Source organism: Toxoplasma gondii, chromosome IX (assembly GCF_000006565.2).
Source record: "Toxoplasma gondii ME49 chromosome IX, whole genome shotgun sequence".
In the NCBI taxonomy this organism is placed as follows: domain Eukaryota; phylum Apicomplexa; class Conoidasida; order Eucoccidiorida; family Sarcocystidae; genus Toxoplasma; species Toxoplasma gondii.
Genome location: NC_031477.1, coordinates 1,453,504 through 1,481,275, shown reverse-complemented (window position 1 = coordinate 1,481,275; position 27,772 = coordinate 1,453,504). Strand labels below are relative to the sequence as shown.

The window sequence follows — 27,772 nt, the reverse complement described above, 5'->3', positions numbered from 1 at the left end:
GTGGGACGCAGGATGGTCGGCCGGGAATTTGCGTCTTCTCGCACGCACCGGCCGCGTACCAAACCGAGAAAATTCCGTCGAGTTCCACGAGAGTTTCCTGTCAGCCCTCGCTCTGAGGATTCCCCGTTCCTTCTTTCGGTTCTTTTTTTAAATTGCTTCTCCCGGCACTTGACGAAAGCGCCTGGATAAGTGTGGACGCGTACCTCTGGGGGCTTTCCTTTCCCTTCCCCCCTCGGCCCCCCTAGCTGGCCGAGGCAGAGCTGCTTCCTTCGGTCTGCAGTTTTGTTTTCTCTTCCACGCGTCCTCTATCGTTCTTCTCCTTGAAACTGATTTGGATTCCCCGACTCTTTCATCTCCGTGTGCCTCGGCTGGAGGTGACCTGAGCCTGGCGTCACTCCGCCCTCCACACTGGCCGTTTTTTTCGCAGCTTTTCGCCGCCGCCGTTCATCGTGATTCACTGCGGTTGCTGAAGAGAAAAAATGAATGGCGGCAGGGACTGCACTACCAAAGTGCTTATCCCATAGCTCTATACGTACGCTCACAGCTTTGTCCTGGATTCGTCAGCATCCGTACCAATGTTTTCGACTCTTTGCGGGCGAGAGGCGGACATGCGCAGAACGCCGCTGTCTTCTCGTCTTGCTCAATCTTCGGCGGCAACGTGTTCCGTTCCGCAAACAATTTCTGTTCCTCCGCTTCCGCGGTACGGCCTGCCTTCCGCATTTCCTTTGTCATCGGCTTGCGTAACTGAAAGGCCAGTTTAGGGCCTACCCGGAAAATCTCGGTTTTCAGCGTACCGCTCCTCCTAGCGGTGCCAAACCTACTCACATGTTTTGATAGGTCTCCCGAGGTGTACATACACTGCAGCGACATTCTGCGATTTTTCCTACGGGCACAGAGGGTAGCCCCTGTTCCAGTGTCGTGGTGTAGAGCAGCCGCTGCTTTCGTTTCTTGGCTTCTTTCGACTGTCGTGCGATTCTGCCCCGCGACTTTGTCTTGCCCGCTTTACCGTGTTTCTCCAAATTTTTGCATTTTCTCGGAGACGAAGCACCTACTCTCGGAACCGAGCTGCTTACGCTGACGGGTCCAGGTGACAAAGAGACAGGCTGTTCGCTGCCCACGTCCTCTCCTCGCCCTGTCTGCTGTCTCCGGTGGAGGCGGGGAGCTTGTGGCCTGGAACTCTCTGCCTCTCTGTGGTGCCTTTCTCTGCTTTCTGCCCCTGACAAGCAGAGTCGCAAGCCCGACATTTTCTTGTTCGGCTGTCCGCGTTTCGCCTCTTGCATCTTTCTCGCTTTCCTTCTTCCGCCTGCCCCCCGCGTGCTTCTCTGCCGAGTCTTGTTCCAGCTTCAGGTTGCGATGTCGTTCCCGACACCGACGCCGGTCCTGCTGGCGGTGGAGAAGAAGATGCTCCTTCGCCAACAACAGAGAGAGCGGGAGCGCCAGCGGCACGAGGAGCCGGGGGTGCGACGATCACGGCCTGAGGTGTCTAGACACTCGGCAGCGGCCGTCCCGCGGAAGCGTGGATTGTCGCTCGACGCCGACCGCGCTCGTTCCTTCTCGATTTCGGAGAGGAGGAGCGGCGGAAGGTCGAGGAAAGCGGCTGCTCTCTCGTCTTCGCTGGAGCGCGAGAGAGCTGAAGACCGGGACAGGGCCGACGTCTCCCAGGAGTCCTGCGGTCTGAGCCACGCGCGGTCCAGCTTGCCGACCTGGGACCAAGAAGAGAAGGCCGGAGAGGGCGAACGCGCTCTGAAGAATTTATCTCGCAAGCGCGCGCGTCTGGAAGCACAGAGAGAACAGGAAGACGAGGGGGAGGAACCGCACTTCGTTCGCCGCGAACGCGCGAGAAGAAAAGACGCCAGAGAAGACCGAGACAGGGAAGTGAGACTGCTGAGACACGCAGACGAAGAAGTCGGCCACAGAACCAGAAAGAAAGGGGTGTCTCGGACCGACGCCTCCCCGGGCTCGAGTCGCGCAGGCTCTTCCCCAGAGAAAGAGAGAAAACACGATCGAAGGGCGCGCCGGAACAGAAGCGGCAGGGGAGAACGAGACACCCCGCGCCTGTTTGTGAAGGTGAGACACACTAAAGATTCGAAACTCGCTCTTTTTGGGGAAGAAGCGCTCCAGGAGAACGACACCTTCCGGTTTTGATTTGAAGGAACCTCTGGGGGAAATTCATCGACGATTGTGTGGACGTGTGGCGTCTTTTCTCATGGAGAACTGGAGGCTAGGCGCATGCAGCAGACACGACTTTTGTTATGTTAATAGCGACTCCATTTTCAATGTCTACACATGTGAGCTGGTCGTTCGTTGCATCTCTTGTCAAGGTTCCGAGTGTCGGCTCTTCCCTTTGCAAGAATCACTCCTCACCCGACGTTCCTCGCATCAGAATAGAGCCTTCAAAAGAGGATGTCTGCAGCCACACATTCACACCGACCGGCAGCGTCTGCTCTTTCAGGTGTTTGTGCCTTGCCTTGCTCGCCTCAATCCGCGTTCTCTTCTCACTCTCCTGCACCGTCTGCTTCTTCCGCCTCTTCCGTTTTTGTGTAGAGAGTGTTCCTTCGTCTCCGCCTTGCCCTAGCAGACCCGTTTATCATTTTTGTCCAGCCCCCTGTATCTCTTCCGTCTCTCCACGCGACTCTGTATCCTTGTTGCAGGGGCACTCGAGTCCAATTGTGATCTCGGAGGCGACGCGGAGCCCGCGGCGGGTACTGGGCGCGCCGGAAGTGTCTTCAGTGTCTCTGCCGTCTGGGGCTCCAGTGGTTTTGGTCGCGGCGTCTCCACGACGGGGATCGCTGTTTCCGGTGTCTTCGGTGTTGGGGAAGAAGAGTCGGTCGAAGAAGCCGAGTGTTTTGGGGAGTAGCCTACCGTCTCTCGCCGACGACATCGACACAGACAGCACGGTCGAGACGCACCTTTTGCGGGTGAAGGGCGACGCGGACGCGCCAGCCTTCGCGCCTCTCCGGGCCGCCTCTCACCGGCGGGCGCGGTCGTCTTCTCTGCATGCGCACAGGAGACAGCGTGAGGAGCGCGCGCGGCGGGGCAGGTCCGGAGGAGACAGAAGCGAGAGAAGAAGAGACGTCAGTGAGGAAGATCGGGTGGAAAGGTCTCGCCGCCGACCGAGGCGAGAGTGGAAGCCGGAGGACGAGGACAGTGTCGCTGGAGACAGAGACAAGAGCGCCCCGATAGCGCATGCATCGAAGCGAGGCGGGAAGCGGGGAGCGTCTGAAACGGAGGAAGTCCGGGACTCGAGAACTGACTCGCGGGGGAATAGTGGCCTCGACAGCGACGCGGAGAACGACCGGTTGAGTGCAAATTCTTCTCTCCAAGTGCGACTCACTGGGGGGCGGCGGCGTCAGGCTCGCAACAAGCCCCGGGAACCTGGGGACTCAGCAGACGATTCTCCGGCACCAAGAGACACGGGACGAGGACCGGGTCCAGAGTTGGAGTCCGAGAACCGAACGCTTCGTGGTACGCGAAAGGCCTTGTTAGAGAAGGTGGCGGGGCAGGCAAGGGATCTGAGAGGCCGCGCTGGGAGAGACGTAGGAGAAGAACGAGGTCGACACATTCGAGACGCGACGCCTCCGGGGCTTCCGGACCTCGCCTCGCCGCGCCTCCGCACGGTCTCTTCGAGCCGAGAGACGAATCTCGGAACTACCTTTCCTTCTCGGTTTTCTTCATGCGTTGACCCTGAGGGGACAGAGAAGACGAACACGCGAACGGAGACAGCTGGGCGACCCCCCGCGTCGAGGACCGACAGCGGTGCGAGCGCAGGCCTGCCGGAGCTCCGGGCGCGCAGACACTCTCTGGGAGACAAGAGAAAGGACTCGACTGATCAGCGAGAAGGCGAGGTCTGCTTGGTCCAGCCTTTCCAGCCGTCTCCTCGGGGGCGGGACTCTCGGAGACTCGCCGATATGCGAAGCACCACGACGGACGCGCGCAGCCTCGTCTCCTCTTCTTTGGTGTCTCGACATCTCAGTCCCGACGAAAACGAGACACACCGCAGTCTCCACCCGTTGCATTGTTCATCCTCGCATCTTTCTTCCTCTCACCTGTCTTCTTCTCACCTGTCTTCTTCTCACCTGTCTTCTTCTCACTTGTCTTCTTCTCACTTGTCTTCTTCTCATCTCGCTTCTTCTGCATGCATGCACGAGGGACTGGGGACAGGAGAGACGGGTCCCTCGGCTCTCGGAGGTGGAGACGGGCAGAGTCGTGTCGTGCGACCTTCGCCGTTTGCTTGTTCAGGATCGAATGCGTTAACTCTTCACACTCCGTGGACTCCCGACAGCGGTCAAGTGTTGCGCGAGCAAAGAAACCTCGAGCCGAAGAAGGGAGTGGAGGACGCGAGGGCGAGGGGACAGGTGGCTGACGAAGCGGAGACTCTCCGAGAGAAGGAGCAGAGTCTGAGAGCAGATCTCGCTGCGAGAGCTCCCGCAGATCCGAGTGCCTTCGCCTTCTTCTGGCTGCAGGAGCATCCGAGTACTGGAGAGAAGGTTGGAGGCAGACAGCGAGTTCTCGCTCCTCCAGAGGATAATACGGTCCCTGGAGAAAACAGCGAACGCAGGGTCTCCACGGATGGCGGTGTGTGCGCGCCTCCATCTGCTTCAGAGGCGAGCGAGCCCACCTCTTCCGTTGCTGTCGCAGGGAAGACGATGCCATGGAAGAAGCAAGGGTCTTGCTTCTCCGCCGCTTCTGGATCTGCCTCAGGCCGCTGGCGCGACCCAAAGATGGCCTCGTCGCCGCTTCCCCGAGAGGGTGGCGAAACGTTCTTGCGGAGCCCGGACGGCGAAGGCGAGAAGCGTGCTCCAGGGTCCTCGGCGTCTCCTTTTTGTGCCACGGACAGGAACTTGCCAGGAGTGAAGAAGACGAGAGCCGGGGGAGAAACAACGCCCTTGTTGCTCTCTGTGGTGAGCGTTGGGGGCAGCACGACTGACCGAACAGAGAGCAGCGCGAGCAGCCTCGCAGGACAGTTCAAACCGACTTTTGCGCCGCGGGAAGCGGAGAAGCCGAGAAAAGGAGACATCGGAGCCCCTCGGGGGGCGGAGCTCTGGAGCTGGACCGGAGACCGCAGTTTCGCGGACTCTACGGGGCAGTCAGCGCCCATCAGACAGCCAATAGAAGCCGCGCAGAGGTGGCTTGCCAGAGAAGCAAACGCCTGCCGAGAAGAGATGAATCGATGCGCGTTCGAGACTCGAAACAACGGAGAAACGGGAGACAACGGAGACAGCGGAGACAGCGGAAGGCGACACACAGACGGACAGGCTGCGAGGTTGGAGGCGAGTGCGCAGAATCAAGAGGGGAACACAGAAAGGCTGTTCGGGGCGCGAAGTAGAGACCGAGAGACACAAGACAGAAGAGGCAGCCGAGAGGAACAATACGCCGGGGCCAACGCGGTTCGATTCTCCCACCAGGCAGAAGAAGGTGAGAGGGGGAGCAAAGGCGGAGCGACGCGGAGAGAACAGAACAGGAGCAAAGGCGAGATGGAGGATGGTGTTGAACGAAAAAGAAATGAAAACAGAGGAGAGGGGGTGCCACAGAGGAACTCCGTTCCGGTGAGGAACGAAGCAGAGAACTTGCTACTGCGACGGGAAGATGGACGTCTCTCTGCCTCCCCATGCCTCCAGATGTCTGTATGCTTGAATGCCTTTCAATCTATGAACTGCGTGTCTGTCTCTGTGTATACGTCGCGCCCGTGCATCTGTGGCTCAACATCTTTTCGAGGGTACCCGGTGGTTCTGCCGCTCGCGATTGGCGGTGTATGTACTCCGAACTTGGCTTGCGAGACGAACCAGAGAGTCGCTTGTCTTTCTGCTTTGCGGTGTCCAGGCGACGTGCTTGTCCAAGATCCTTTGCCGATGCTCGTGACGCCAACATTTCCGTCGCAACTCTCTCCTTGCTCGCCATCTGCGTTTCCTCCTTCTCTCCCCCCTTTCGAGTTCCACGGAAACTCCTTGCCTCTGGGGTACCCCTCGTACAGCCACGAGGAGTTCGCGAGGCAAGAGGTGGAAAGCCGGAGAGGCGCTTTGAATCTTTCCGCGGTTCTCGAAGCTGTCCACACAGGCGCCTCCACGTTTTCTCTTCGTTTGGCTCCTCTCTCCCTAGAGGCGCAGCGAGAGATGGCAGCAAGAGCAATGGAGGAACAAGAGGCATGCAAACGAGACAGACCGCCTCCACCTGAGGATAGTCTGGAGAAAGTGAAGAGAGAAGCTGAGGCTGGTAAACAACCTCGATACGTAGCTCCAACTGCATGCATGAAAGCACCCCGTATCTTTGTATCCGTTGTTTTGTACGTGCGATTCTATTTACCTAATGATCTGTCTATATATATATATATATATATATGGATTCATATGAATGCACGAATATATATGCATACATATGGATATACGCGTTCATGTAAAAATGAGGTGTTGAACGGTGAGCGAACCGCTGAGTCAATTTTCGTTCGAGTGCGATTTTCACCTCTGGTCGTCTTGCATGTACACGGCGTTTAAAGCTCCTCACTAACCTGCTGCACTTCTCTACTCTGCCTGCTGGCTTGCCATTAGCGGTATTTTTCTGTCTTGTGTATGCGCTCTTCCTCCTCAGGCGTGGACGATTTCCTCGCCTTTCTCGCGGAACCGTTCCCCGGCTGCTCAGAGGCTTCGCGTGTATGTACTCCTGCCTTTCTGGAGAGTCTGTCTGCCTGTCCAGCTCCGCCAGACTCTTCACTCATTCGCCTTTGTAGAGACTGCGGAGCAGGTGCTCTCGGGCCGGAGGCAGAAGCGAAGGAGGGGGCAGACGAGGCGGGTGTGGAGGCGCCTCAAAGGCCTCAGAGCGGGGAAAGCGAAAAGACAGAGCTGCATGCAAAGGACTTGCCTGTGATGAAACATGTTTTCGAGCCAATGCTCCAGGTAAGAAGGGGAGGGCGTTTCCAGGCACCTTTGTCCCTCCAAGTAATTTGCTTCACCTTGCTCCGGGATTTGCTTTGAGATTCGTTCTCGTTTCTCTTTCGACGCCGCCTTCCTTGCTGTCTCTCCGTTTCACTGCGCTTGCGGTCTGCCCTGCCTACCATGTCGATTTCTCCTCCACGGGAGCTTCCGACTTCTGTCTGTCTAATGCTCTGCAGGCCGTCGAGGCCGCAACGACGAAGCGAGACCTGCAGCGACTCATCTCTGTGTTTCCTCCGACCGCACAGAGCAGCCCAGCTCACCAAGATGTTCTGCTGTGCTTCGGTAGGCACTCCGCTTCTGTTTTTTCCTGTCTGGTTCGCGTCTTCTTTCCTCTTTCTTCTCGTTTCCTTCATCCCGATGCTTCGTCTCTTCCTTATTCCCTCCGTCTTTGTCCTCGCTCTTCTACGTCTCTTTCCTCCGACGTTGGCTGCTGAAGAGCGAGGGAGGAGAAAAGAGGACAGGTTTCCGTCTCTCTGCGACGCAGAGGAATTCGCTGTGTGCTTCTGGCAGACTCACTAGAAGCTCGTCCTTTAGTGCCAGCGCGTCTCTTTTCCGTGGGCCCGCATGCTGCCACGTTGACTGCCTCTGCTGTATGTACACCTGCAGCGGAGAAGGTAACGCGCGCAGGTCTGCGCGACACCCGTCGGTGTCTCGAGCATTTCGCGGTGTACGTACACCGGAAAGCCGAGACTCTCCTGGCAGCTCGAAGAGCCCAAGAGGCCGCCCGGCGAGCAGAAGAATCCGCGTGTCTCGAGGAAGAGGTAAAATCCTGAAAAAGCGGAAAGTATCCACGTCTATGTGTTTCTATCTATCTATCTTCTTCCATCTAATCCATATATATATGCATATGGAGAGGTTTGAAACGTTTTTTTCATTTTTGCACATATACACGTTGTACAACTAGTTCTCCCATCTTCTGTTGTCTTGAGCTTTTGTACGAACGTTGCTCTGTGTAAGCTCCGTCTGATGCCCGCCGAGTTGGCCGAAAATAATCATGGACACAACTGTTGAACGCTCTGAGTTGGTGTGTCTCTTCGCACTCTCATCTTCTTTTACATTTGCGCACAGTTATGTTTGCGGTTCGCATTTCTGGGTGCCGTGGATCTGAAGTTTGTTTCTGTTGTCGCTGTCGAACAACGGTCGAGAAGAATGAGAAAGGTGGAAGAAATACGAGAGATACATTCTTCTCTCGCTCTTTGTCTGGAATCTGCAGCGGCAGGCGACTTCCTACGGGCGCCTGTGGGGCAGCATCCGCGCCGTCCTCGCACAGTGAGTTTTTGCTGAAAGAATTTTTTTTTCGTCTTCTTCATCTTTGTCTTTTCCACAAAACTTCAAAAACTGCTATCTGCGCCTTCATGCGGAGGGTCGACTGCGCATTTGTTGAGCTGGAGCTGCGCAATGTTTTCTGTTGTTTCCACTATGAAGGAAACTCTACCAGTATTTGATGAACGAACGCCACCGCCACGCCGTTTTATCTGCTTGAAACTGTTTTCGTCCGCTGATACCTGGCTGCATGCATTCTTAGTCTCCAGTGCTTTGTCTGGGAGGCTGTGCCTTTCTTGGTTCTCGCTTATTCATCGATCGCGTGTCTCGTGTGACATGTTTCAAAAGCCTTTCCTTCTTCCTGCAAATGCACGAATCCAGCTACGCATCCATATACGTCTGATTTGTTTATTGATTTATTTTAGATAGACAGAGACACATGGATGTTTGGTCATCGCGCCCAAGACGGATATATATATGTATATATATATATATATATACATATATATATATATATACATATATATATATATATATATATATATATATATGCTTGTATGTACTAGGAGGTAGATGTGTGTCCGCATGAGATTTGTGCGAGTTGGCATGCTATTCAGTGGTTGAATGTAACAAAAAGAAGGAGATTTGAGGTTCTCGTGTTCGTCTTTCCTGGACCTTTAGGTACCGCCCCAGATCAATTCTCTTTTTATTCTAGCGTGTGTTCTCTTGGCAATCGCATGTGCTCAGCAAGACTCGCGAGCTGGCGCAGGCGCGCAGCCTTCTCAGCCCCTTGGGCTTGGACCTGAGAGACTACCGCTTCCGCGAAAATCTCCAACTCCGTCTCGCTGCTCTCCCTCAAGGTTAGAGGCGCTCTGATGCATCTTTCAAGCAAGAGAACGCTCGCATCAGCTTCCATCTCACACTTGTCCTGGAGTGTCGCTGTATCCCTGTGTTTTTTCCTAACTGCCGTGCACCTTTGAAACATGAAAATCGCCTCTTCTGCCATCCGACATCTGCCTACATGTTTGACATCTATGGAGCCGCGTCGGTCTATTCGAATCGCTTCTATCCATTACCTGTGTATGTGTGTTTATATAGATATCCATATCTATATCTATATTTGCGTATATATCCATATGTCCATATATATATATATATATATATATATATGCATGTATATTCGAAATCTGAGTGTCTGTTGAGTGGCGTGTAGAGTGTACGCCTCTGTGTAGGAATTAAATTCCATCGTCGCTCTTCTACTCTTTTCTCTGCGAGAACGTTCGTAGGAGGCCGTCTCCCTTTTTCGTCTCTCGCGTCTCTCTGCATGCGCGAAGCCTGTCAGTCTCGACGGCAATCGAAGCGCCTCTGTGAGACACAGCGAAACTCTCCGCCGGTGCCGCGCGCCTCACTGGCCGCCAAGTCTCAGCGAGATGCAACTTTTCCATGTGTTCACTGTGTGTCGATGCAGACAAAGAAGAAAAAATTCCTGCAGACAACGCCGCAGCTGATCCACCAAACTGCCAAGAAAAGGAAAAGAGACAAGAAGGCGAAGAGGGAAAAGACATTTCTGGAGAAGCACGTACTCCTGAAGCTCTGAGGGAGGTGAGAAGCCATTCTCCACGTTACATGCTTACGCTCAGAGACGGGCATGCATGTGCATCTGTCTACATGCATGAATGCGTCGTATATACACATTTACATATCTATATATATATATATATAGAGAGAGAGAGAGAGAGAGAAATATGTGTGTGAATATGCAGATACATTTGTAGGTGTGTAGGTCTTTTTTTTTGGAAGTCTGTTTCCGGTATATATTTGAGGAAGTGTGTCGACGCGGCAGTTCTGCATCGGAGACAAAGTACAGATACGCATCTCGAGATTCTCTGTCGTTTTCTCTCGCCTCTCTCTGCGGAGCCGTACGTCCGCAGAGAGAGCGAACGAAGAGAGAGGAGACAGTTTTGTGCATAAGTCCCTGTAGTCTCTCCAAGTCCACCTGCAGGATTCTTGGGTGGAAACTGCGTATGCTGTGCAGGTCTCTTTTTGCGTTGATAATCTGTCGGTAAAAATAATACGAATAGTCGTGCTTGCTCAAGTACTGTGTCGTCTCGTCTGGATAGAAAAAATGTCTCCTCACTGCTCTGCTTCTCTTCAGGAGCTTTTAGCCTGCGACAAAGAGGCTCAGAGAATCAAAGAAGAGGAAGAACAGCAAGCCGCGTTGTTGAAGCGCCGCCGGCTGCGGAAGCTTCGCGTCGAGGTGAGGCGACGACAGGCGCCGAGGAAGAGAGCGCGCGCGCAAGAGAGAAAACAAGAGAGAGACAAGGGAGGTCAGCCGGAAGATACGAGGGAGAAAGAGGGAGAGAGTGAGGGGGAGAGCGTAAGGCGGAGGAGAGAGAGCAGCTGTCTGGCGAGAGCCTCTGGGGCGGTTTATTTCGCTCGACGTTTTTCCCTGTCCCCTCTGTGCTGCTTGTCGCGGTGTCTTGCAGCTCCATGAGGCAATCAATGAAGGAAAGCAGATGCTCGAGGCGTTGCAAGCGCAGAGAGAGCAGGTGGTGCGTCGAAGTGTACAGACATAAACAGCGATCAGGCATCTCTTTTCTTCGCGTTCTTGCCTTGTTCCGTCCTTGGCTCTGCTCTCGCCATTGCGCGAGTTGCTTGTCTGTTTTGTTTCGCGTTTTCCTTTCTGTTTCTTTCGTGGAGTGCCAGCATCTCCGTTTTCCGTCCAGTTTCTCATTCGTTCTCTGTCATGCCTCTTTCTCTCTTCTGTTCCTCGTCCGCTTGTCTTTTTCTCGTTCCTTTCTCTTCCCCTCTCTGGCTCTCTCGCTTCTCAGGTGTTTCGCTCCACCTCCGTCGCATGCAGCCATCGTTTGCCGTCCGACCGTTGTTTTCTCTTCAGCTCGTTCTCGCGCAGCGTCTGCATGGGGCAGTCTTACCTCACGTTGACGAAAAGAAACTTCTGCTGCAACTTCAGCGTCGGCGTTCGCAGGTGAGCGAGACGCCTCTCGTTTTTTACGTCTTCTCTTTCCCCTTACTTCCCCTTTTTTCTTCTCCGTCTTTCGCTGTTTCCTCTGCTCGCTCAATCGCTTTCTTTCCCACACTTTCGCTGTTTTGTCTTTCGACATTTCACCGTTTGCTCGACTCTCGCCACCCCCCTTCCAGACCTGCTTCGCATGCCTACGTGGACGGCAGATGTCGACACCTTGTCGAGAGCCGCAGTGGAAAGGGCGCGCTTCTTTCCTGTTTTTCTTGCATTTCTCTGTTTTTCTCTCATTTCTCTGTTTTTCTCTCATTTCTCTATTTTTCTTTCATTTCTCTGTTTTTCTCTCATTTCTCTATTTTTCTTTCATTTCTCTGTTTTTCTCTCATTTCTCTATTTTTCTTGCATTTCTCTGTTTTTCTTTCATTTTTCTGTTTTTCTCTCATTTCTCTATTTTTCTTTCATTTCCGTGTTTTTCTTTCATTTCTCTATTTTTCTTTCATTTCTCTGTTTTTCTCTCATTTCTCTATTTTTCTTTCATTTCTCTGTTTTTCTCTCATTTCTCTATTTTTCTTTCATTTCTCTGTTTTTCTCTCATTTCTCTATTTTTCTTTCATTTTTCTGTTTTTCTTTCACTTCTCTGTTTTTCTTTCATTTCTCTGTTTTTCTTTCATTTCTCTGTTTTTCTCTCATTTCTCTGTTTTTCTCTCGCAGCGCTGGGGCACTCCAGAGCGCGGGGCGCCGTCGCGAGGCTCTGGCGACTTGCCTGGAAACTTCTCTTCAGGGCGACAGGGCGCAGAGAGCTCTTCACAGTCGCCTCCCGCGCCAGGACGAGGCTCGCTGCTCGAGTCTCCTCGACTTCACCGGCTTCTGCCTTCTCTCTTCGACCTCTCTCTCCCGCCCTCTCGCAGATTCTCCCTCGCTTCGCTCTTGGGGGAACGCTCGGTTCTCGGCGAAGACGAGAACACCGAAGAAACGCGCAGAGCAGAAGAAAGCGACAAGGCAGACTGCGGAGAAGAAGACGAAGGAGACAGAGCAGGTGGAAGAGAGAGAGTCGGAGACGCGAGACAGGGTGACGAGAGACGACAGGGGGAACGGAGGGAAGAGGTGGGCGCGAGCGGTTCGAAGTTCAGCTCAGACAAGGTGAATTTCTGTTTATCTCGCGGAGATGGGCGAGAAGAGAGAGACGGTGCGTTTCTGAGCTCATCTTCGAATGGGAGGTCTCTGCGACTGTCCGACCTCGACGGTGGCGGAGACGAGGAGTTGAAGCCGACACAGAAACTCGGTTTGCCAGACATCACGACAAGCGCAGATCCTCGCGAGTCCGCGGCGTCTCCAGCCAAGGCCCCGCCGGTCGAGAAACGGTCTCTTTCTTGCTCGTTCGAAACCAGCAAAAGCGTCTCCTCCCGCTCCCATCTGGCCTTCTCTCAGGCTCTCCCGAGCGGGCAGGCTGGAGAGGGTGAGAGAAAAGAGAGAGGGGCGAAGGTCGGAGACGGCAGCTGGCATTTCTTCGATCAGGAAAGGGAGGGGACAGCGGCAGTCTCCGCAGAGAAACTGGTTCTGCAGTGGCGAGAAGTGAACGCCGCCAACTGCAAGCAGCAGAAGCGGACCGCGCAAGCGAGCCTGGCGCGCGTGGAGACGCTGAGAGAGACAGCTCGGCGCGCGAGAGCGGAGTTTCTGCTCCACGCCGAGGAAACACCTGGGAGCCTCAGCCGGCTGTGGGGAGAGACAAACGAGGCGACAAGTGTTTCAGAAACGCGCGACGAACGAAGACGCGAGAACGACCAGACCGCAGAAGGCAGAGACGCCCGAGAGAAGAGACAGGAAGTTCTCGAGAGAATCCTGAACGCAGCTTCGCTCTCAGAGGCTCCTCAGCGCAGGCAGCGACCACGAGAAGACGAGAGAGGGACAGACAGAGACAACCCCGGAAGAGGCGAGGAGACACCCGGCCTCTTCGACAGATTGCGCCTGAGGCCCCAGACACACCCCAGCCGCGAAGAAGAAACTTTCTCGCTGAGAAATCTCGCCTCAACTCGAAGATAGAAGGCGAAAATACGCCTTACAGAAAGACCTATACATATGCAGACATATCTTTGTATATATATTTACATATATATTTACATATATCTTTACATATATGTATATATATATATATATATGTATATATGTATACGTGTTTGCGTATATATGTGTATATGTACGCATATATATATATATATATATATGTATTCGTATTTTGAAGATGCAGTTAGCAAAGAAAGAAAGGGAAGGAGACCGTTCGGAGGAAGGAAGATGGAGAAGAGAGGGATTGGAGAATTCAACATTTTCAAGAAGCATGGCGCGGAAAGGGAGCGCTCGACGAGGAAGCTTGAGAGAGAAGAATAAGGGGAAGAAGAGAGAACCAGGTGCTGCAAATTTACCTGACTATTTTCTGAGGTGAAGGAAGGTCTTCGAGCAACAGTTTTCTAGTGCATGCGTCGAGAGGTGTGTATTTCGCAATGGACGCTATGATACAAGCCCTTTCTGAACTTCTCAATACTTTTACATGCACATGTGGATCTGCATGCGTGCTCTCGCGCGTCTTGAGGTCTCCTTTTGCCTGGTGTTGAAATGTTGAATTTTGCGAAGAACGCCTCTTGGGGAGACCCTGCTGTCGCCGGCGGTTCTGTCGGAGCTTCATGAACTTTGTGTCTTTTTGAAAAAGTGAAGAATTGTTTTCTGGAAATTGCGCGCGCGCCAACGCCCGGCATGGCTCATTCGTTTGATGGAAAACGACACACAAGCACCGCAGAGAAAAGAAGAAGAGAGACTCAGACAACGCAAATGAGTTTTGGCCGAGACTACGAGCACCTCGAACAGAGGGGGCTAGGACTTGGGCGATGATGGGGAGAGACTGAACTGCGAGTAAAAAGAGAGAAGCCGTGGAAGACCTCAAAACCATCTCCACTTTCGCATCTTCATTTTGCGTTGTGGTTCAAGATCCACGCTACGCCGTTCTCTTACTTTCCCCAGGTCCTTCTTGTCTCTTTGAATCGATTGGCGCAGCAGAAGAAGCGCGGACCAAAACAGGGGGAAACAGACGCGTGGTGTTGAGACAACACCGCGAATCGGGAAGTTTAATTCAGAGAATTGAGTCTCCTCTCACGTTCATCCATCACATCCCCCTTCTCTCTGTCGATATCTGCCGTCTTCTTTTCTCTTCATCCTCTCTCTTCGAATCTCCACGCCTGTTCTGAGCTCTCCTCTTCTCTTCTTTTCTTCTCTTTTCTTCTCTCTTTTGCATGGCCCGCCGGGAGAGTGCGTTATTTCCGAGTCGTCTGTTTCTGGTTCGCGAGGATCCGAGCGACCCTGGAATCCGTTTCCTGCTTCTGCGTTTTTCTGACCGAGCACAAACGGCTCGACTGGAAACGAAGAGCGGCCGTTCTCGCTTTTCCTTCTCCTCTCCCGATGCTTTGTGTTCCATCTCTCTGTCTGCTGTCTTTCCGCTCCAATCTCTGCCTTGCTCGAGTGAGCGTCTCCTCAATCCACGCCTTCTTCTCCGCAGTCCACCGCGCGCCGCTTTGCCCTCGCCCTTTTCGACAATTTGCCTTCAGAAACGGAATGCGCAGTTGTCGTTGCACCTCTTCCCCGCTGTCTCGAAGAGCCTTCTGCCCGCTGCTAGAAGAAAACCTCCGGCCTGCCTGTTCTCGCTGTCTCGAAGAGCCTTCTGCCCTTTGCTAGAAGAAAACCTCCGGCCTGCCTGTTCTCGCGGTCTCCTGTCTCCCTGGCGGGGAGCACGCAGGAGACGGCCGTTTTCTGCGTGGAGCGACCGCCAGCGCAGAGCCCTGCGCGAGAAGCGCGAACGCTTCACTTGCTTCGCTCGTCTCGTTTTGTCTTTCTGGGAAGAAGCGAGCAGGGTCGGGAGCTCGACGCGGACCTGCGAAGACACCGGGAGGCTTCCTCGAACAGCCGCCCGCCACCCTGCTCTTCTCTCGCGTCCCCTTCTCTCGACGCCTCTCGCGCTCGTCGTTCTCGACCTCCACCTCCACGCTGTCTGTCTTTCCTCTCAAGAGATGCTGCGTCGCGACGCGCTTCCGAGGAAGGCCTTTGATGCCGAGGGACTGGGCAGGAGGAAGCGAACACGCAAGAGAAAGAGAGGCTGCAGACGGCGACGACGGAGGGCCAGAAAAGGACAGCACAGACGAGGAGGAGAAAACATCTGTGCGAGGTTCAAACGCGCCGGCAGCAAATGGCCTCACACCTTCTGTCTGCTGAATCTCCCTTGTGTCCAAAGACGAGAATATCCTGTTTTTCTCCGAAACGATGCATGCACGAGAAAAAGGCGCGGCCATCCGCCCGTCGGCCATGGCTCCATCACCTCCAGTCAAAGTGATGCATGACAGGAAAGCATGCTTCTCTTGGACTATTTGCTTTTCTCGCGCTTTTTGCTTCTCTTGTTCTCCCTTCCTCTCTTTCGCCTTCTTCGTCTCTCTCTTTTCCCTCTTCTCTCCATTGCCGCTCTTCCCTCTCTTCTCTCTCTTTCCGCTTTTCCTGAAGCCTCTGGCCTCCGGCCTTCGCAGAGGCTCGACATCCTTGACTGCGGCATCCTGTGGCACTTGCCCCGTAGTACGCGTTAAGATACTTCGCTCTTCTTGTTTTCCTTCTTGAATGGCTGGTGAGAATCTGCTGCCCGCGCCATGGCGCTGAAAAAGTTCCTGCTGAAGGAACGCCGTACGCTGGCTGGATGCGGAAGCCGCCTGTGTTCCCCGCGTCTCCCTGCGCTGGGGAAAGGCGGCGCCTGGCCTCAGACTGTCTGGAGGTGAGGCCGCCTCCTTTGTTGGCTCACTCCGAGCTGGCAGCAACGCAGGACTGCGAGACGCACGAGAGGCAAAGTCGTCTTCTTCTGGGTTGCTGTCTCCAGCGCATGTCCGGAAATTGTGGGAATCTCCAGGGTCTCCACCAAGCGGCGCTTCCTCCCAAGGAGCTGCGTGTCTCTGTTCTTCTGTGCATGCGTTCGCCCTGGCCTCCCCCGCTGTCTCGTCCCTCGAAACGAGACAAGGCCCCCGCGCGGAACCAGAGTTCTCTGCCTCACGCGTCTCGCCTGAGAGCCACCGAGAGAGACACTGGGAGCCGTGTGGGCCGAGGAAGACAGGCCTCTCGGCGCCTGAGGAGCGGACTCGGCGCAGGACGACAGGGCGCCTGGGTCTTGTGGGGCTTCGTAAGACAAAGAGGGCGCTGGCGAACGCTCTGGGCGACATGAGGGGACCGTCGCGGAGACAGGCGAGACTGCTTGAGTCTCCTCGTTTGCTGGAGCGGTCAGTGGACTCTCGCGACTCCCCGAAGAGAGAGACGCCGGCTTCCGGTAGCCGTACACTCTTCGTAGGCAGAAGCGGAGGCCCAGGGAGAGACGGCGGGCCGCCGGGAAGCATTCGCGAGCGAAGAAGAGAGACCTCTAGCTTTCGGCGCCATGCGGGAGAGAGAGAGGGCGAGGCACAAGTCGAAGGGAAGCGAAACCGTAAGGGAGGCACCGAGCCCCGACAAAAAGCAAGCGGAGCGAGTCGGTGAGAGACGAGGGAACCTGCGCTGCGAGGCAAAGAGGGTGTGGCAGACCTCGAGGTGTGTTCCAGAACGAGGTTGCTAATCGCCAGGGCATCCTGGGATCCAACGCAGTGTCTCTCAGCCTCGCTCTGGGCTTCATTCTGAGAGAAAGGGAAGCGGCCTGAGGCTTCTATGAGGGGAGGCAAGCGGCCCTCCAGTCCTTCAGAGTCCAGCTCGTCTTTTGCACTTCCTGCCTTCCGCACCTCCGGCTCGGCGTGATGAGAAGCGGCGAATCGCGGCTCCGCCTTTGCGACAGCGACGAACTCGTCTTCAGCCCTCTCTCGCTCGTGAGGTCTCTCCATGGTTTGCCAGGCCTCAGCACCGCTTCCCTGTCTCTCGAGAGAGACTGGCCGCGCCCTCGACCCTCCTCGTCCTCGCTCGCGTCTCCCCATTTGCCGCTTTTTTTCTCGCCAGGCCGCGGTCCGCGAGCCGGAGGAAGCCTCTTCGTCGGAGGCCGCGCGAGAGGTTTGCGTCGCCGCGTCGACCGTCCGAGAACGCTGCGGAGGCAGAAGCAAATGAGGAGCCTCAGCCTCGATGGCGCGAAGCCAGTCGTAAAGAGCAAGCCCTAGAAGATAGCCAGTGAGCTGCAAGTCGTTTGGATCGAAGTGGCGGGCCGCTGTTCGCCCGCCAACTCCAGAATTCCCCGCAAAAGACGAACTGCTTCCCGCGCTTCCAAGTGTACGTACACCTGCGGGGTCGTCAACCCCGCCAGCCCCGCTCCCGGGTGTACGTACACCTGAACTCAGTGCACCGCCGGGCCAAGGTGTACGTACGCACGGAACCGAACAGGACTTGAAGGCGCTTCGAGCGTCGTCGCTCCCGGCATCAGTTTCGGCTGGCGGGGACTCCGAACGCGAAGGAAATACCGATTTCTCTCCCGAGAAAGCTTTCGAGTCCCCTGGTACCGGTAACGCCGAGGAAAAGCGCGCAGGCGCGTCTCCGGCAAAGTTGTGACGAGTCGTTTCGGAGTTGTACCGGACCGATTCGGGAGTCTCAATAGGCGGCGAAGAGACGCGTCTCCCGCTATTTTCTCCTCCACTGGCTGACGCAGAGCCTCTCCCTTTTCCTTCTCGCGGTCTCACCCCGGAAGCGCAGGACACACAGATGTCGCGGTTGCTGCCTCGCTTGAGAGGGCGCTCTTGCTCTCTTGGGTTGTCTGTGGTTCTGGTGAGCAGCCGCTCTGTCGTTTCTGCCGCGCCCGGCACTGCGAGGCCGGTCTGCGGGTGCCTCTCCTGGGGAGCGAAACCGTCTCTCTGCCGCAAGGCCTTCGAAGCTGCCTCTACGTCGAGCCGACGTGAGCCTGGCCCTTTGCCTCCAGCTTTCGCGCGCCTCTCCCGAGTAGACCCGGTGGAGATGCGGGAACAAGCAGAGGAAGGCGCAGGAGCTCGAGAGACACTCCGTCGCTGAGAGGACGCGCTGTGGCCTGTGAAGGGAATCTCCGCTGGAGGCGAGGAGACACTAGGTCCGCCAACGGCGAGCTCCGAGAGGGCCTTACACGAAGTAGGAGAGGCAAGAGGCACAGAGGTCGAAGGAGCCTCGAGTCCCTCCTGGCCTCCACGCGGTGCCGACAACGCCGAAGGCGACTGCTCAGGTGCACCAGACGAACAGGAGTCAGAGGAAACGAACGCAGAAGCGGAGGAATCTGAGGAAGAGGCAAATTCATTTGCGGATGTCTTTGAGGAGTTGAGAGAGGCGAACTGAAGAGAAGGCAGTTCTGGGGACTGAGGCAGAGGCCATGTCGGCAGAGCGGTGGGTCCAAAGAACGAAGCCTCTAAGGTGTAGCTACAGGCAATGCCGACATCGCGGCCACAGACGACCCGTCCAGTTCCCTCCTTCGATTTCTCTACGCGGAACGAAGAGTCTGCGCGCCCAAACCACGGACACCGGGCCTCCAGGAGAGACGGCAGAAGGCCACTGGTGAGACGCGAAGAGGCCGCATCCATCGGTTGCTCGGCGTTGCAGTACCTGCGAGACCCAGACACCAGGGAAATCCGCGTTCCATTTCTCAGGAAGACCTCTCGCACAAAGGTATTCGATTTTCAAGGTGTGTGACTGTCCATGCGCTGGGAGGACACCGACACAGGTACGCATCTGAAACTCCGTCGTCGTGCATCGCCTTGTACACATTTGCATGCACCGAGAAAAGCGTGTGAGCGACCCCAACAGCGCAGTCACTACGAACATGTTGTGCATGCAGCTGTGTCGATACACCTTGCAGACTGAGAGGAACAAGTCGCCATCACCACGCAAGACAAGTTGGATTCATTCACGGTCTTCATGTTTTGAGGCTCGCTGTCTCTCCACCCGCGTCTCTTTTGGCGCGACCTTCGTTTCCGTGTCAAACCGCATCTGTGCCACTGCGTTGCTTTTTTCTCTTTTTCTCCCTTGTTTTCTTTCTCTTCTTCTCTTTCTTTTTCTCTCTCTTCTTCTCTTTCTTGTCCCGTTCCTTGGTCTCTTCCTGTTAGCTTCCCTGTTCGCTTTCTTGTTCTTGCTCTCTGGTTTTTTCCCCTGTTTTTTCATCTTTTCTCCGCTTCATTTTGGCGACGTTGCGTCTGCTTTCCTCGGGCGCGCGCCGGGTATCTGTTTCTTCTTTCTCTACTTCTCTCTTCCTTTCTTTCCTGAGTTTACATGAAAACGTCGAGCTTCGTTGAGTGCGCGTGAAGGTCGAGGAAGAGGAGGGCGCGACTGTCGCGCTGGGCTTGGTGGAGGAGAGCCTTGGCGCAGAAGATCGAAGGATGGAAACGCCGATCCGGTTCCCGCCAGACACGGTTCAAGTCTTGGCCGCAAAGCGCACAGCGGCTGTTGCCGCGGACGACGCCGTCGACGTTCAGCATCGGCACCACGAAAATGCGGAACGTTTCTCTGAGCAGACTCGCGCGAGGCTCCGCGGGTGCGAGAAGAAACGCCAGCAGGCCCTGCAGCACCCAGCTCGCGCTGCTCTCTCCGGGATGGACTCGCGCGGAGATAAACAAGACCGGACGCTCCCAGGGCGAGACCAGGGGACGCCGACACGAGCGGCAGGAACGCATGCGAAGCGAAAACGCGGAGACGGAATACTTCTCCGAGGAACCTCCTCGCGAAGTGCAAGACCAGTCCGACGACCGACCCGATCGACGCACAGGCAAGCGAGACGAAGCGGAGAAAGACCAAGAAGAGGGAGGAGAAGAGGAAGACGAGGAAGGAGAAGAAGAAGAAGGGAGACAAGCGGAAACGTTGGGGGAAGAGGATGCGCGACGCTTAAGAGGGGAGAGGTGTGGAGGATTGGAGGCAGAATATTGATAGGAGGAAGAAGACGCAGAAATAGAGGGGAAATGGTATGGCAGAGAAGATGCAGATCTTGCTTTCCTCGAGACATGTATCGATGTGAACGAGTCACCCGCCGCGTTGCCTTCTCCTTCGCTGTGCTGATGAGTCTCTTCTCTCCTCCTTCTTCCAACGCAACGTCCCCAAATGGTATCTGCATCCTGCCCTCGCCAGTCTGTTCCTCTCGCTGCCTCCCCCTCTTCTCCTTCCATCCCTACAGTGGCGGCTTCTCCTCGCTCGCCGGCGAGGTCGTGGAACCTCCCGTCTGGGCCTTCCGCAGGCGTCCCGAGGTTCCTTCCTCCTTCTTCTCCCACCCTTCCACTGTCTATACACCTCAGAGGGCGCGGCGTGGTGGCGGCCCGACCGTTGGCCTCAGCTTTCCTGTCCCCGTTTGGGAGTTGCTGCTGGCGTCCGGCAGGCGGCGAAAGGGAGGCGGCTCTCTGTTTCTCTTCGCCAGCTTCTTCCTCTCCACCCCAGGCATTTGGGTCGTCCTTTGCAGCCTCTGAAGAGCCAGTCGTCACTTCCAGTCGCGGGGAAGCTGGAGCAGCTCTGCCTTCTTCTTTGGCGCGACAGAGAGAGCACATGTCGTATCCTCGAGCCCCGAGCGTCTGAGAGGGGAACCTCAGGAACGGTTGCTTTGCCGAGGTTGAGGAGCTGCAAACTCCCGCGCTCCTTTGCAACGCATGCAGTGGGGGCGGAGAAGGAGAGAACCTCGTCAACAGCGAGCACCGACTGTAGGGCAGAGCCTCGGCCTCGGTAGGCGCGTGTGTCTCATGTGCCTCTCTCCCTGTCTCTCCTCTCTCCCCTCTCTCTCGTCTCTCTCCTCTCTCTCCTGTCTCCCCTCTCTCCCTCGTCGTCTCCTCGATCTCTCCCTTTTTCTCTTCTCCCTCGCGCTCCTCGGAGGAACTGGCTACTTCTTCGGAGGCGAATGCATGCGCTCGCTGGTTGGACCCCGTCTGGAGACTGTCCCTGTCTCCGCGCCGAGAGCAGGAGGGACAGGGCGGGTCAAGCAATGCCGCCGCGACGGCGTACTCTAGTCCGGGATTGCGGGAATCGAAGGATAGAGGGACCTTGCATGCGTCGAGAGGCTTCCATCTTTTTCGCGCACTGCATGCACCACGGTCTGTCGCAACCGAGTTTGGGAGGAGAGACGAGACACGCGGCGAGGCGGATGCCGATCCAGACAGGCGTCCGCGAGGAGACAGACTGCCGCGACACCGCGCGTCAGGAGCGAGAGAAGAGGAAGAAGGTGAAGCAGATGCAAAAGCAGAAGAAGGAAAGGAAGACGAGCACGGAATAAAAGAAAGTGACGATGAAGCGGAAGTCGACGGAGAGGAGGAAGGGGAGGAAGAAGATGAAGCTAAAGAAGACGGAGAAGATGAGGGAAAAGAGAAGTCTGGAAGGGGATTCGTGATGCAGAGCACAGGACAGACGAGGCCTCCTGGAGTAGCACAGAGAGCGTCCTGACTGCACAGCTGAGACACGAGATAGAAGGCAGAGTCGGAACGACAGGAGAAAGGCAGCAGGACCTCATGGCAAGATCAAGAAGACGCAAGGAGGAAACAGGAGGGGAACAGCGATCCGACAAAGCGAGAGGAGGCGTCGCTGAACGCGTTCGACGCCAGCTGTTCGAACGGTGTACATACAGCCCAAAGGTTGACGGAATCATATATAACCGAGCATCACTTCGCTGTTCAAGTCCTAGTACGATTTGTACCTACTTGACTCCTAGGTCTACGTTGAGCTGTCCTTTGTTTACAGGCCGCAAACCAAGACGGAAGACCGTCCCCGTGAAACAGAGAAAGACAGAGAAGAGGCGAAAGACGAGAGAGAGACTGTCCCTCTCTTCAAATGAAGAGAAACGTCGGGCGAAGTCATAGAAGCAACAACGCTGCTGCAATCGGGGAACCGAGCCTCGTACGCACTACCCTTTTCCGGAAGATGCACCTTGCCTCGCCAGTGTTTTCCCCTCGCGATCACGTAAAACTATAAGGCCCCGATCTCTGTCGCCGGAGCAACCTCCCAGTCGCTGGAATTGAAATTCATTCAGAGTCACGAAGATGCTCGACGAACACTTGAAAATGCTAAAACTGTGAGTGCCCCTCTGTCCCCTCCCGCTCACCTTGGCGGCTGCGGGGTGGCTTTCGATGCAGTGGAGGACGTCGAGGAGGTGGGAGTAGGTGTACGTACACCCGGAGGCGAAGTAGACTGTGTCGTTCGGCCGCCTGAAAGTGAAGGCGATCTCCAGCGTCGAGTATCTGTTGTTTGCGTTGTTCGCCGTTGCGCTCGCGTCGCCTTGAGGGCCTCCGCAGAGCTGCGGAGACAGCGCGCGAGACGCTGCGCTGTCTCGACGAGCTGCGAGCGCTGTACCTACACCCGAGCCGTCACCGCAGCTGCTCGGACAAGCGGCGCAGGCGCCTCTTCCCGGACACAGCGGCGCGAGCGCAGAGTTCAGGCACGCAATGTCCGCGCTTCGCGGATAGCGGTTTCGGTAGTACTTCACAGTTTCGCTGCTCCGTCTCCAGACAGCAGCTCCCGTCTCGCGTTGTTCAGCCACTGAGAACGTCAACGGGCGCATGCCGTGGGCGAAGAGAGACTCGGACTTCACGAGGTTCGCGATCTTGAACCTGGAGAGAAGGCGCCATGTCGCACGGATAAAAGGCAAAGCCACGAGCCAGAGAAGACACGCAATCCGTCCGGGCGCGCATTGCACGAGCATAGACTGATTCAAATGCCACCGAAAACCAGGACAGGCGAACTGTACACAAAGATGCCAAACTAGAGCGAGCAAGGGTACGGATGTCCACGAGAGTGTGTAATGATAGACGGCTAGAAATACTTGTAAGGACTGGAGAAAGGTGACTGAAAGTGAAGAGAGAGCCAAGCAAATCTCAGGAATCCACTAAGTCTCAACAGAGCACAAGGTATGCATGTATATATATATATATATATATATATATATATGTACATGTATATATACATGTGTATATACTGACATAAATAGAGAGATGTAAATATACGCACATCTGCAAACACGCACCTGTGAGTACAAGCGTAGACATGAACGACGTCATACCCCAAAGTTCTGTGTAGCTGGGTCACATAGTCTGCAACAAGGAACTTGCCGACTGGTGCAATCCTTCGTGTCTTTCGGTGTACCTCCACCTCCCCTCTCTCTCACTCACGTGACAGTGAAAGGGAGACGCTCATTGTGGTGTGGCTGCATCGATGCGGAGAAGAAAAACCAAGAAGTCTTGACTTGTCCAGTGTGGGCGTCTGGCCGTAGCAGAAGCAGATACTCTTCTTTCCGGCTCGAGCTCTGGACAGCGAGCTTCAAGTTCCCTAAACGTTGACAACAGTGCTGGATCGCGAATCACGTCTACGAAGAGAACACCTTGTTTTTGATGTGGTAGACACAACGCAGCACCCGTACACCGTCTCTGTTTATTTCGAGTTGAGATCAGTTCTGCAGAGAGGCCTGTCTACTAGATCGTCGCAGGACTCAGCCTAGCTCTCCGATCCTTACGTCTCTCTTGGTGGCGACTCTGTGCGAAGAATGGGGACGCTTCTTTGTACCAGTTTATGACACTGACGGTTCAGCGAGCACGTTGCACAACACCCTGAGGCATTCGTTTGGCTCAAAAAAACTGCTAAACGTGGTGGACTTCAAAAGCTCGTGACGCTACGGCTCCTGCACTCGAATCGCTTGCTCCACGGGGAACAGGTGGACGCCTGATATCGTTCATACGAACAACGAGAGTGACACCCAGTGGCTCGTGAGATCAATCCTATCGTGCTGGAAGTCACCAGTTCTCTCAGAACTGGGAGAACTCGAAACAACACCGACTGCGCTGGTGTCGCTCGAGCGGCGTGAAGGCGAAGAAGAAGAAGGGCGCCCTAGAGTGGTGCCTCTCGAAACGGTTTTGTAAAGAAGGAAACTGAAGCCAACACGCTTCGCGGTTCTGTAGGCCCCCAGAAAGCCTGGTGCTTCAGGCAAACGAGATGCTAGATCTGCAAGTGCCATCTAAGAGCTTGTGAGGCAAAAGACCGGGCGAGGAAGTACCAGCCAAAGCTACCTCAAGCTTCGTCCTCTAGAGCAGTTTCACCGAAAACGTACATTTCGCATGTTCGACTGGCTTTAAGCCGCACCGAGACACCCAGATGAATGTAGACGAGCGAGGGCTGCGACGGGAGGCGATGCGTCACCGCAGAGCTGGGATATGCCTCATTTTTGTGTCTTTCTCGTTCTTACCGCTCTCGAACCGGGAATCGAAAACAAGAGAATCCGGGGGAACCACCTGAGAGGAGAAAGAGACGGAATCGACTTCCAAGACTGCAGGAGATAATCGCAAATGCAAGCGCGCAATAGTGGAACAAATGCTCGCAGGTGGACACACACCCTCTCTTCTTTACATACGCGGGTGAACTGGTTCTGGCCCTCGCTTCTCGCTTTCCTGTGCGACAGTCAGCGGCAACTCTGTGTGTAACGATGTGAGTCTTCCTACCACGCCTCGCAAGAAGATGGAAAAGACACTCATGAAGAAGGAAACGCGGTTGACCCTCACTGCGCTTGCCTTCAATGCGTGCACGCTTCCCGCCAGCGCGTTCCCGCGGTGTACATACACCCGGCCTTCTAGTGGCGGTCGAGCCAAGCCGTGTGCATCCCTCATGTCGCGCGATTGCGTGCGAGCGCGGAGACTGAAGACAGCGTACTGTGCCGCTTTGGTTTTCTCGGTCTCCTCACCACATCAGGTGTGCGCGTTCCTGGCGAGAATGCCAAGTTTCTTCGAGTCCCCAATCCCTCGTGCTCCACCTGAGACACATGGGAGATTCGCCACGGCTCCGCATGCTTCGGCAGGCCAAGGGGAAGGTCCCGAGGGTCTCGGGGCCTCGCCTCCAAGGGCAAAAGGGAGACAAATTCACGTGTTGCGCTGCTGGTGTAGCAACACAGGCAGCAGCGCCTCTCGGGAGAGCCGCGCCTTCTGGGCAACCGGCTAGCGGATCCCGAGCCCCGCGTTCCTGCGCAGACACCCGAACTCGCGAGCTCCGCGGGAACACCCAGATGCAAGCCTGCGGCCGGACCCTGCCGGCCATAGCGAGACTCAAGAGCGGCTGCATGCGCGCAGCATCGACACGCAGAAGGAGACTTCCCCCACCTCTCTGTTGCGGAACTCGCGTCTTTGGCTCGCTTCGCGCTTAGCTTCCGTCCTAGCTTGCCTTCCTGGCCTCGCAGTCGCGGCTCCACTGACTGCTGCCCACATCCCGTCGAGTCCGGCGCTCCAGGCGCCCCGGGAGATGTCCGGAAGGCGTCACCTTCGGACTGCGGAGACACCACGCTTGGAGATACGTCAGTTCGAGGGGGCGTTCCACCAGCGCGCTGGTTATAAACATCAGGAGAGGACCTTTCACGGCTGCATGCAGCTCTCGAAAGTTTTCTTGAGGCAAGGCGGGGACATCCGCGACAGCAGCAACAGCCAGCTGGCCGTGCGGGTCTACCTTTTCCCCAGAAAGATGCCAAGGTCTCGTCTCTCGCTTCTTGTGGAACTCGCGCAAAGTCAGAGTCCTGCAGCGCCTTGTCAGGAGGCAGAGGGGCCGCGGAACAAGGCGGTGACGCCGCGCTCGTCGCCTCAAGACGCGAAAGTGGAGGAGAGAGCACTGCGTCCGGAGACGAGCTGCAGGGAAAGAAGAAACAAGAGCCGAAGAGGGAGAAAGAAAGCGAAACGCACATGATCTAGAACACGATCCGTCCCCATTCTTTGTCTTAAAAAAGCGTCATCTCTGATGAGGCTTTTTTTATACATGGCATGTATATATATACATATATATACATATATATACATATATATACATATATATACATATACATATATATACACATATATATACATATATATATATATATATGCATATTTATACTTGACGTTCTAACATCTTTAGCTCCGCAGGGCCTTCACGGCGTCGGGTTCACCTCAGAACACCGGGAGGGCCTTTGCTGCATGCATGCGTTGAACCGTGTGTTCGATCAGCGTGTTTTCTTTCGAGAAACAGGTGGAGGCAGCTTGGACAGACCCCGAGGCGAAGCGGCCTTGTCCAGAGTCATGCAAGAGACTCACACATGTCGTTTTGAGGGCCGGAGAAGCGTGTGAGACTCATCGTGGTAGACGAGAGTGCCTCCTAGGAGATATCTGTAGCCAGTGGCCTGGACAAGAATGCCAAGAGACCCGTTTGTCAACACTGAACTGGAAGGTTCGCTGTTCTCGCAAAGAGGAGAGGACGACGAGACAGCGTCTGGGGAGCAGACTCCGGCACACTTGCCTGGAGGCCCTGAGCCAGCTCGAAGGGAGGCAGAAGGACAAGCCTCAGGAACCACAGCCGCGACACCGTCTTGCAGGCGGACATTTGAAGACGCCGGACTGGGAGATGATGGAGAACACGGAGGTCGCAGAAAGGAGACAGACTTGACAGTCGAAAGAGAGAGCGGCGACGCACCCAGTGCAAACGAAGCTTCTCTTTTGATGGCGCTTCTGCTCTCTCGAAGCACTTGCGAGGGCGACGGCGTGGAAACGACGTCCCCGTCTGTCTCTCCTCGGCTGTCTCTGTGCCGCGTTACCTCCGCCATCGTCGTCCATGGAAGTCTCCGAGAAGCTACTTGTCGGCCGAAGGTTCCCTTCTCTCTCGCTTCCTCGCCGTTGTCCCCTTTGTTCGCGCCACCGTCTCGTCTGAACTGTTCGTCTGCAGCTACGAGAGACGGGGCGCCTTTCCCTACTCCGACCACTGAGAGATTGCAGGCACGAACAGCCTTCCACGTGACGCCTTTGAAGTCTTTTCAGAGCGCCGGATATGCATGCCTGGGAGAGCTTGGCTGCGTTGTCTTCTTGTTGGGTCTCTCTTGCTTTCACTAGCAGGTGACTTTACACGCTCTTCCAGAAAAAAGCTGTCAGGCGCGTCACGAGGGCAACGACTGAGCGGAAAAGTTCCTGTGAGGTGCAACTCAGGAGGAAGATCCATTGACACCAGACTTCACTTGTCGCTGCTTGATCTCAGTGACCCTCCTTTCTTCTACCGTTGCTCCTCTCTGGCCTACCGTGTGTCTGCGGTCGACTTGCGCCAGTCAACTTGAGCAGCTCGGAACTGCCACCGGCTGAAACGAGCAAAGACCTTGAACAACTGCAGACGGCCGACCCAAAATGGTGCAGTTTCGCCTCACGGAAAAAAGCAGGCATCAGCGAAGCAGGCGCCCAGCTGGACGAGTCTAGTCTCGACAGAAGGTAGAAGCAGGACCCGCCTCGTTCAAGACAAGTTCTCAGTCAGGGGCGCGACTCAGTCAAGAAAAGTGTGTTTGCTGTGATGGTGCTTTTCCGAGAAAGAGTGGCAAGTGAGCTAGAGGAATGACTGGCAAAGACGACAATTGGATGCCTTGCCTTTTCTCTGCGCTTCCGGAACGAAAGCCGAGGAAAAGGGGGCACTGCGTTTTGTCGACAGCGAGCTGGCTCGCTGTTTTGTGTGGCGAAAAGGACGCGGGAGAAAGTCGACGCCGATTCCTCCAGAGGGGTTGTGAATGCGCGCATTCGCCCAATTGAAGATGCACACTAGCGCATCCGAGTTCCTCAAGCATTTAGGAGCGCGACAGAACGACAGAGAGGTGAAGACACACTCGGGTGGAGACGAGCCTTGCGGTGAAACCTGAGAGCGAGCCGGAAGAGGAGCAGGAGCGCAGAGACAGCTA

The 27,772-nt window shown here is 55.4% G+C and overlaps 2 protein-coding genes across 2 annotated transcripts; one reads left to right on the top strand and one right to left on the bottom strand.

The window, feature by feature from the left end:
- Window positions 1–124: 124 nt before the first annotated feature.
- Window positions 125–13,253, top strand: TGME49_265770 (hypothetical protein). The gene is made up of 13 exons (XM_018781408.1): window positions 125–2,067; window positions 2,652–5,415; window positions 5,821–6,210; window positions 6,583–6,887; window positions 7,103–7,208; window positions 7,533–7,687; window positions 8,140–8,195; window positions 8,937–9,049; window positions 9,658–9,791; window positions 10,345–10,446; window positions 10,676–10,741; window positions 11,086–11,175; window positions 11,881–13,253. Exons 1-13 carry the CDS (start codon window positions 1,354–1,356, stop codon window positions 13,207–13,209), a joined length of 6,324 nt encoding a protein of 2,107 aa, XP_018636293.1. The 5' UTR covers window positions 125–1,353; the 3' UTR covers window positions 13,210–13,253.
- A 103-nt stretch (window positions 13,254–13,356) lies between these two features.
- On the bottom strand, window positions 13,357–27,680 carry TGME49_265780 (flagellar/basal body protein). The gene is made up of 8 exons (XM_018781409.1): window positions 27,131–27,680; window positions 26,160–26,820; window positions 24,791–25,718; window positions 24,299–24,344; window positions 23,232–23,388; window positions 22,169–22,673; window positions 19,372–21,521; window positions 13,357–18,708 (listed from the first exon to the last, which is right to left on the bottom strand). The coding sequence occupies exons 1-8, from the start codon at window positions 27,267–27,269 to the stop codon at window positions 14,883–14,885; spliced, it is 8,412 nt and encodes a 2,803-aa protein (XP_018636292.1). The 5' UTR covers window positions 27,270–27,680; the 3' UTR covers window positions 13,357–14,882.
- Between the last annotated feature and the right edge of the window lie 92 nt (window positions 27,681–27,772).

Excerpts from the sequence above, each read along its gene's own strand:
- TGME49_265770 (XM_018781408.1), top strand. The coding sequence starts at position 1,354 with ATGTCGTTCCCGACACCGACGCCGGTCCTGCTGGCGGTGGAGAAGAAG. Across the intron at positions 7,209-7,532 it reads AGATGTTCTGCTGTGCTTCG|CGGAGAAGGTAACGCGCGCA; the intron begins GTAGGCACTCCG and ends GTACACCTGCAG. Across the intron at positions 7,688-8,139 it reads CCGCGTGTCTCGAGGAAGAG|CGGCAGGCGACTTCCTACGG; the intron begins GTAAAATCCTGA and ends TGGAATCTGCAG.
- TGME49_265780 (XM_018781409.1), bottom strand. The coding sequence starts at position 27,269 with ATGCCTGCTTTTTTCCGTGAGGCGAAACTGCACCATTTTGGGTCGGCC. Across the intron at positions 25,719-26,159 it reads CGGCCCTCAAAACGACATGT|CTCGTCTCCGGACGCAGTGC; the intron begins GTGAGTCTCTTG and ends CTTTCCCTGCAG. Across the intron at positions 21,522-22,168 it reads GCCACCCCGCAGCCGCCAAG|CTGTGCAGTCAGGACGCTCT; the intron begins GTGAGCGGGAGG and ends CTCGTGTCTCAG.